A 9336-nucleotide genomic window follows, 5' to 3' on the forward strand; every position below is an offset into this window, starting at 1 on the left:
TCCATTCATTTTTTCAATGCAGCGGTACGAATGGTGCAGTACCTTGGTGTTCCGTCACATGAACATCACAGGTCTGCAGAGGATGAAGGTGTGTCGTGTCACCAACTAGAGACATGACAGCTGAACGCAAAATCTCCCTGACAAACAGACACTAATAAAACACTGTCACATGCTCAAGCAGAAGCTATATGGGATATAACGACACTGTCATTTGTGCTATATATATAAAATAAGAACTATAACTACAATTCCTGAGGACTAATATTAAAATGATTATAATCTCCACAATTTGAGTTCCAGGCAATACTAGTGGCTGCATTTCTAAAAACCTTGGTGGTGATTAAAGGCAGGTCAGCCTATTTCCCTCTTTTGATATTTACAAAAATTGGTTTCCACTTAAGTCAACAGTGTGGCATTTTACATGAAGCTTTCAAGGATCCTCTTACTGTGGAAATTTGCGACAACTAAAATGTCCAAAACTCACTTGTCTATTTGATGTAAAATACTTTCTGCTGTCCATGAGTGAATTGAGAAATGTGGAGACAGTACAGTGTTTAGTGGGACAGGTTCTGATGGAGCAAATATCTGAAGCATCACTGTTAAGAGCCAAAGTGAGTGTGGGAATTTCAATATCATCAATTTCTGATAAAAAAAATTGCAAAATGATCTGAAACATCATTTGTGTATTACTGAGTAGATCTACAGTGGCAGCACTGATTTAGAGGGGAACATGACAGGCACTGTGTGATGTAAGAGTTTAATTGTAGATCTCCAAAGGACAATGCCATCACAGTCAATTAGCTCCTTCTTGAGAACCATAAAAACAATCAAACAGTGAACCTGAAGACCTGCTCTCTGAGCTCCTGTCTCAGCCCTCTGACCTGCGGGGTTAGCGTCCTTGATGCAACAGCCATCGCTAATGGAGGCACATTGTGCACTGACAGCCCCTACTGAATATTTCATCTATCCCCCTTTGAGACTAACAGGGAGTGAGAGACAGTGGAGAAGAGAACGGAGCAGCAGGAGCAGGGCAGCTTCAAGGGCTGTGCCCCCCCCCCCACCCCTCCCTCTTCCCAGAAATTAGAATGGCTGCTCTGATGTTTCAGATCTCAAACTCCTTTTAATATGAATTCAAACAGCAGCAGCAGCAGCAGCAGCAGCAGCAGCAGCAGCGTCATCATCTCCACTGTCCATTTCTGTGGTTTTCCTCTTATAAACAGAAGGGCCACTCGTTGCACAGTGGTACCTGATGCAGGCAATTAAGCATTCAGTGCTACAGCTGAGTAACAGACCTGCAGTGACAGCTGTGGGGAGTCAGGGCTGCAGAGGGGATGCTGGTGGTGCTTCACATAGACATAAAAGTTCTTTGGATCCCATGGGGTCCAAAGAATTGAAGGGCACCTTGACCTGATATTAGGTCCCACAGAAGAATGAGTAATTCACCACTGACTTTCTCCACCACAGCAGGGAAAAAAAAACTCTCCTCAAATGGCTGTGCCTGAAAGAAAAACTTTGAGTTTCAAAGTCTGCACTACTCTCAACCATTTCACCACTAATTCCCATATTTGAAAATCGACAGAGACACAATGTCTCGGGCTATATTTGCTGCAGAATAGGTGGAGACACAATAAGACTTAATCCTTTCAGTATATCTAGTATATACCAAACGTGAAACAGTGTAAACCTCAACGATAGAGCCTTGTGAGATAGAGGTACACTACCCTCTACTGTACAAATAGCTGCATCACAATTACACCTGAAACAGCAGTGCTATTCGCAGCTCCCCCAAGTCAGCCTAAGGAAGCGTAAACCTACAGTATGGGAAAGTTTTTCCTTCACAGTTGTAGGCTACAGTTGGTTACTCATGGAAATAGACTCCCCACTGTAGCTTAGTTTTCAGGTCACATAAAATCTCGCTTTATTAAGACAGGGGAATGTAGGACGTAAGTCTTTCCAGCTGTTATGTTAAGTAATGCCAGTGTGTTGTGTGATAAAGGCCTGTAATGTGTGGATAAACCTATTGTATGAAAGAGTTTTATTACTAACATGTTGCTGGAAATTTTGTTTTTGTATTGACTTATTTTTTATTAGTTAGTAATCTATATTTTGGTGTTTTATCGTCTGTGAACTGTCGCACTTTGTCATGTAATAATTTCACTACTACTGACCAGAAAACAACTGCCTGTCTTTAAGTAGTTGGTGCATGTGCTGACGTGCCCGTGTTTCACCTTTGTTTGCACACAGCTGGTCTTAGCAGGACAATTAGGTTAATTAGTATCAGCTGCGCTTGTTCAGTATCGCACCATGTTGAGTCAGTGGTCATCGCGCGCGCAGCCAGGTGACCCAGACGCTGCTAAATGACCAATTAAGGCCTTTCACAAGACTATAAGAGAAGGTGACAAAAGCGGCGGCCTGTCCATTAGGCTACAGATTTCCAACGTGTGTTCAGATAATGGATGAGAAAACGAACGGTGTGCGGAGCGTGAAACCTGCCGCCGGTCCGCCGCGGCAGCTGTTACACTGCACCCACGCTGGCTGTGGAGCGACTTTCACTCGGCAGTGGAAACTGAAGGAGCATGAGACGGTGCACACCGGCGCGGTAAAGGAAACATTTCAGCCTGCACTAAAAAATCTAAAAAAAAAAAAAAAAAAAAAAAAAAAAAAAAAGTCTTAAATACACGTTTGGGCAAAGACGTCATTAACTTGTTTTTAAACGTGGCTATGAAATTGTTGAACGTTCAACCTGTTAAAACTTTACCAAAAATGCCCACAGCGTCCTTGTCGGTGCACAACTGCGGGCTGTGGTCGCAGTTTCTCGAGGAAATCCCACCTGAGCCGCCACATGCTTCAGCACGAAGGACTGAAGCAATTCAAGTAAGTCACCCGTCGCATTGTAACTGTTGCTCCCCTCAGTCACGACCTCATATAACTTTTTCTTTCTTCAGATGCAAATTTGCAACCTGCACGAAGAGTTTCTTCGACTCAAATAAACTGAAGAGACATGCGCGTTACTGCCACGGAGACAAAAATAAATACTTCAAGGTTTGTGTAAATACTCGCATTTATCCACAAGATGGCGCCAATGAAACGCATTTTAAACACCAGCTTCCTTGCTCTTGATGTTTGTTGAGTAACAAGTTTTTTTTTTAGTCTCTTGTGTCATTTTAACCCCTTGATAATTTCTTTTCCTCCCACAGTGTAACCAGCCAAACTGCTCCTTGACCTTCAAAAAGCGCAGACTGTTTAAGCTGCATTTAAAGGGACATGAAGTGTCTGCTACATTCAAGTATGTCTGTAGTACAACAGTGTGTAGCCAACAAGGCATAGTTTCCTGTAGCCTAGTGAAAAATCAGACTGCAGCTCTGTCCTGTGAGTTGAGATCAGTTCAGATGAGTATAACTGTAGCACAGGCATCTAGCAGGAGATTAATGAGTGGTTACAGGCTGAGTGGGTGTGGCCCCAGTGAATTGGTTGAATGTATTTTTACCTGTCTGTCCCTGGTTGGGGTACTTAGGTGTTCAAGGGATGGATGCACTGCCACGTTCGACTCCCATATCAACCGCAAAGCTCATGAGAAGAAGCATGCAGGTTGGTCTATTTCGATCTTGGTAGGGGTCCTTTCATCTTCCTCCCATGTAAAATTCCTTCATTAAAAGAGGGCTGTGGCTGCATTTGCCTGTAACCTTTTCTTGCATTGAAGATAATTCTTTCAGGACAAATGTGACACAGTATGTAGTTCCTCTAAAGAGCCCAGAAGGAGCCAACCTGCAATGGTCTTTATTTCCTGACGCACTCAGTGGCCTTGTTTGGTCCTTGCAGGGTACCGCTGCCCGTATGCTAACTGCCAGGTGCTTGAACACACCTGGGGGAAACTTCAGAAGCACATGGCCAAGCACCCAGGTTAATATGTTAAGCTCATAGCACAAAAAAGCCGAAATCCATCCAAAATGTTTCTTTCAGGAAAGGATGAATTTTGCCTTTGTTTTCACACTGTCTTGTGGCAATAAATGGCTATTTTAATTATTCTGCCTTCTTAAATTGTGTTCCAGCCACCATTTCATGCCAACTGTGTAAGAAGGTGTTTAAGAAAGCGGATGCCCTGCGGAAGCACAAACGGATCCACGCTTCCCATAAGCCTGTGCTGGTCTGTCCCAGGGAAGACTGCCAGGCCTACTTCTCTACAACCTTTAACCTGCAGCACCACATCCGCAAGGTGCACCTTGATCTACTCAAATACAAATGCGCCTTCCCTGACTGCCCACGCATGTTTGCTATGCGGGTATGTACATGTTTTCTATTACTGGTCCTCGTGAGACTTCCTGAAATTTATTTTCTTTGCATTCGAAGACTTCTGTATCCTTAAATTCTGTTGTGATTTACTCCATACAGAACTGCCATTTTAATAGAAATGATATTCCAACTGGGACACTGTTTACACAAGTCATTTCTGACACTGGTTGTAAAGTAACTTGAGTAATTGTAATCATTGAGTATAAACAATATAGGTGCGACATGATTTCTTCACATTGTACTGCAATTTCTAGTTGTTCAAAGTTTCAACCTGTGTATTACATTATGACTGTGCTGTTCCACAGGAGAGTATGAACAGACACCTGCTTCGCCATGACCCAAGCGCCACCACTCTGAAGGTAAATCTCACGTCAGTATCCCACAGCGCAAATGTGGGGTAAAGCCATCACACAGTAGTGGACTAAAGCACCTGATCAGGGGACTATTGATTATAGATTTTTCTTAAAACCTGTGAAAACAAACTCCTTTGTACTTCTGGACAACTGAGGCGAGTTGTTCAGCTTGAGAGTTTGCGGTTTAGCTGTTTTTTTTTTTTTTTTTTTTTTTTTTTTTGTTTTTTTAAAGAATAGATGACTGCACAGCTAGTACAATGGCATGAAACTGCAAAAACATAAATGTTATCCTAAAACTTCCCATCTAATTTTTATTTTGTTTATCCCAACAGAAACGTCAGCGGCCAAAGAAATCTTGGCAGAAACGTTTGAATGGACACCATCTGCCCCTTGTGGAGGAAAACCTTAATCGCCTCTTCGCCCTGCGCATGCGAATCTCCAGACGAGCCAAAGTGGAAACCAACCTTTCAGGCCTCTTCAATGAACGCAAGATCCCGCATTATGTTGACCCAGAAGTCAACCTGCGCAACCTGTTTGGCATCAAACAGTCGCGTCCTTTGGAAGAGAAGTCTGAGGTCTCAACTGTAAAAGGTTAAATGAAAGAAATGCGTCTGCAGTTTGACTGTTAATTTTGAACTTTAATTTTTGAGAAATTGGGAATTTGGGTCTCTCTGCTTTAAGTTTTATAATGTAGCTGACATACATTAAAATATATTAATTTCAAAGGAAGTAATTGAATGTCACTTAAAACATTAAGATGTCAAGCTTTTGAGAATTTGAAAGATTGAATTCTTTGAAGACAACAGGTCTTGAGTGAAATGCTTATAACATTACATTTGTTGACCCAATAAATGAGTTAAATTTTTGAAAGTGGTATATTAATGCTGTCATCTTTCAATTTGAGTGTTTAGATGAACAGTGCTGAAACACTGCTGGAGTTCTGCCCATCAGTAGCAGCTGCTGGAGAGAGGTATCATCTCTAGGACAAGATTTTTTTTCTTTTGTTCAGTCACATTTAATTGCAATGGAAAGAGCATCTCATTGTTGCCACTCTCAAACAGCTGTTCTCCTCCAGCATCTATCATTTGTGCTTGCTTTGGCCGCACATATTGGTTGACATTTGCCGAACATGTTGGAGCTCATTAAATATGAACAAAGGACTGAACATGAGTAAGAGCTGAGTCACAGAAAGCGTGTCACTTTGGGGGCGGATGAGACTTTGAACACAAGTAATACGAGCCTCAGCTGTCAGATCTTAACTGAAGTTAAGCTGTTGGGAGTTCACATTTTGGCCTCATGAACCTGTACAGGAGAGGGAATGACTGCGTATGTGTAATTTGACCACTCAGTCTACCAGGTTTTGTAGGTTTGCAGTAGAGCTGAAAATATTTTCATTAGAAATTAATCATATACCTATTCTCCATTAATGGTTTATAATATGGGGTTTCTGCTGTTTGTTGGTGATGAATATGCCTCTGGAACCTCTTTGGCATTTATCTGTTTATTCTGATTTCATTCATAATAAAATACTGGCATAGACTAAGAAATAACTACAATAAATTATACCTGATAGGAGAGATGACGTCATGGTAATAAAACTTGCTTGAGCTTCTATAAAAGTGAAACGGGAAGATTGACCAAAATACACAAACGAACATAAGGAACAACACAAAATGGATTGAAAAAATAAATGGGTAAACAACACTTCTTCTTTTGCTTAAATGGGCACCCTCCAAGAGGTGAAGGGTCAAAAGGAATTCACAGAGGAAATGAAGGTGTTAGTACTGTGCAAAAGTTTTACAGACTAATAATGCCATCAACTGTTTTAATTTATCAAATAACTTCATGAAAACTGCAGTTAACGGAAACAAAACAGACACAATCACCCTTTGTCTTTAAACTGATCCAATTCTCCTCTATACTTGTGCACAGGTTTTCAAGGAACCGGGCAGGTAGGTTGTTCCAAGTGTCTTGAAATTAAACATTAAGTTTAAAATGATTTTTGATGGAAATTAAATCAAGGATACATTAAGAGTTTACATACAGTATGTATAGGATGAGGTATTAATAGAAGCCTTTGTATTATATTTCTAACTTGTGCGAGTCTTGGCTTACAAACCAGAAATTACCTTGTAGAAAATGTAATATACAATATAAAATCAAAAGGGTTTCAGAATTTAAAAGGTTCCTTTTTCTTTCAACAGTTCTGTTCAACAGTTCCTTTTTGTGTTAAACAATTCAATTTTTTTTCTTGGTCCAGTGGAGCAAAGCAGAGTCAATTTCAAAGCTTCAGCTAAGCTCTGTAACAACCTGTCAGTTTGAGTTTGGATGGTGTCTTCACTGCTGTGTTTTTCTTTGCTCTGCCAAAGGTCATCCTCTCAGCTTTACAGCCTGAGGCTCCCTTCCCTCCCTCACTAGCTGCTGCACTACCTCTTTAGATTCCATACATTAACCTATCCTACAACAGCTGACCTGCACGCTCAGTCAACCTGGAGAGACTGTGCATGGCTTCACACAGCAGCAGCTGACAGTGTCTTTTGCATCTGTAATTATCTTACCTGTAGTTCCAAGCCTGTAGTTATTGTATATCTCATTTCTTCCCAAAATGTCATTTACAAAGCGCAGATAAAGCCATCAGACACTGAGTGCCTCTTAAGATCGTGATATTGCTTAGGACATGTAGTGAGGCTTTTTGGCAAAGTCAACACATGCTCAGCTGAGCAGGAATTTAGTCTTGTTTCTATGGAGATGCAACGGCGTAAACAAGTTTCCTTAAATCTTGGTTCTGTTCCTCATCTTGTCGGGGGGGGGGGGTTTAGAACAAATGGGACCGTGAAGGTCAGGTATTCAGCAGGTGTGGAAGCTATTCGGGTTACTGGATGTTCCTTGTTGATCATTGTTTTCCACTGGTGTGCACAAAGTCCCATAAGACCGATGACGACGCCTGGTGTTGCATGGGCCGAGCTTTGGACTGAGACCAGCAGCACTGTCAAAACCGAATCACACACGGTCAACCACACCCTCACAATCGCCCCGTGGCTCTCTGGAAAGGCCACGTCAATTATCCACATACTGAGCATGACCTCACATGCTGAGCTTGATTTTTGCAGCATGTGCATCACAGAGCAGCACCAAGGAAAAACTCACAATATTATCATCATAGTGAGTGAGGGTGGGACCCTCATTCAACATCCATGATTGCCTGATTAGCTCTAAGGAAACATTCAATAGGTGATGGATGGATTTTCAATCTTATTAATACTTGCTCTGTAAAATGGCACAGCGAGAATAGTTTTTCATGGTCCTATGAAAGAAAGTCTTTCATCATTTTATAGTTGCAGGGGCCATCTTAGTTTTTATTTCATGGAGATATGAAAAAACTATTTTTACTCTGTGTCATTTTAATGTGTCAGTTTTACACATGTTTATGGCAGCTGTGGCTCAGGAGGTAGAGTCGAGCCCTGGCTCCTTCAGGCCGCATGTTGAAGTGTCTTTGGGTAAGATACTGATCCCCACATTGTTCCTGATGGCTATTCCATCAATGAATGAGTGTGCATATGAGTGAGATGTATGAATGTGTGAGTGAATGTGGCAAGTATTGTAAAGCACTTTGAGTGGTCAATAAGACTAGGAAATCACTTACATCACTGTAGTTTTATTTATTAAATTTTAAATGATCATGTTGCACTGTACAATATACATTTCTACTCAAATGTGAGGTGATTATTTGGCTCCTGTATTAAAGACTGTCTTCATGACTCTAACTTAAGTTTTACAAAGCCAAAAGGTCCATCCTGCACTGCAAATCAATATCTGTGATACCAAACATTCAGGGGTTTCAGCTGCTGATGGTTCTTTAATTCTCCATCCTGTCTTTTTAAACAGGAACAGCTTATTTCTAAAATGAAGTTAAAACTTTGATAAAGATGATTTTATGTAAAAAGGTCACAATTTTTCTTAACCTGTTGACGCCTCCAAAAAGAAGTAAAAGTCAAGTGATTCATTTTGATGAATCACTTGAGTCTGTGGTGACGGGACACTCGTCTCTGCTGCGTCCACACTTTGTGACTCAGGCTGAAAAAACATGTCTTTTTACATAAATCTTACCATTGTAGCTTTAATTACAGGTGGTTCATATTTCCCTGGCATTGCTTTGCCCACTCATGGGCCAAAATAAATAAATAAATAAATAAAAATATACCAATAAAACATCTGAATCACCTTGCTCCTGCTGTGAATCATTTTTTATCCTGATGACGACAGCTTCTGGATAAAAATTGTTGTGACCTACAGGAACAAGTGCTTACTGAGTGGCTCCACAAGCAACAAAATGATTCAACTAGGATCTCAACTACAGTGGATTGCAGCACTTTTTGCTTTTATCATTAACACAACAAATAGTAATACAGGAGCTCTGTCTCTGCAGCGCTTTTACAGATCTGCCAGTGTGGATGTTTGGTGCCTTGTAGTGATCCAACAATATATCTGCAAATGAGTTAAAGTAACTGCATTCACAACTCCCAAGGAATGATGTCACCAAAAACCATGAGCGCAACCCTTCCAAACAAAAAACTAAGAGCACACATTTGATTGCTCTAGTTGCAGGAAAGCAGATCCAAAAACATGATTTATTACAGGATTGCTACAATAAATACAACATTTCTGAAGCTTTTAGGTGCCAATATAACCCTAG

General features: G+C 40.9%; 1 protein-coding gene across 2 annotated transcripts; it reads left to right on the plus strand.

Annotated features, from left to right (window-relative positions):
- The first annotated feature begins 2340 nt into the window (after positions 1-2340).
- On the plus strand, positions 2341-5497 carry 42sp43 (P43 5S RNA-binding protein). 2 transcript variants are annotated; one of them, XM_023424272.2, is made up of 9 exons: positions 2343-2599; positions 2774-2874; positions 2946-3042; positions 3198-3286; positions 3515-3588; positions 3820-3900; positions 4050-4279; positions 4596-4649; positions 4976-5497. In XM_023424272.2, exons 1-9 carry the CDS (start codon positions 2453-2455, stop codon positions 5237-5239), a joined length of 1137 nt encoding a protein of 378 aa, XP_023280040.1. In that variant the 5' UTR covers positions 2343-2452; the 3' UTR covers positions 5240-5497. The 2 variants fall into 2 exon arrangements, with proteins under 2 accessions (XP_023280041.1, XP_023280040.1); XM_023424273.2 differs by lacking the exon at positions 3820-3900 and having other exon boundaries at positions 2341-2599.
- The last annotated feature ends 3839 nt before the right edge of the window (positions 5498-9336 follow it).

Source organism: Seriola lalandi, unplaced genomic scaffold (genome assembly GCF_002814215.2).
Source record: "Seriola lalandi dorsalis isolate HSWRI2012SDOR001 ecotype SW California unplaced genomic scaffold, Sedor1 jcf7180002054730, whole genome shotgun sequence".
Classification (NCBI taxonomy): Eukaryota; Metazoa; Chordata; class Actinopteri; order Carangiformes; family Carangidae; genus Seriola; species Seriola lalandi.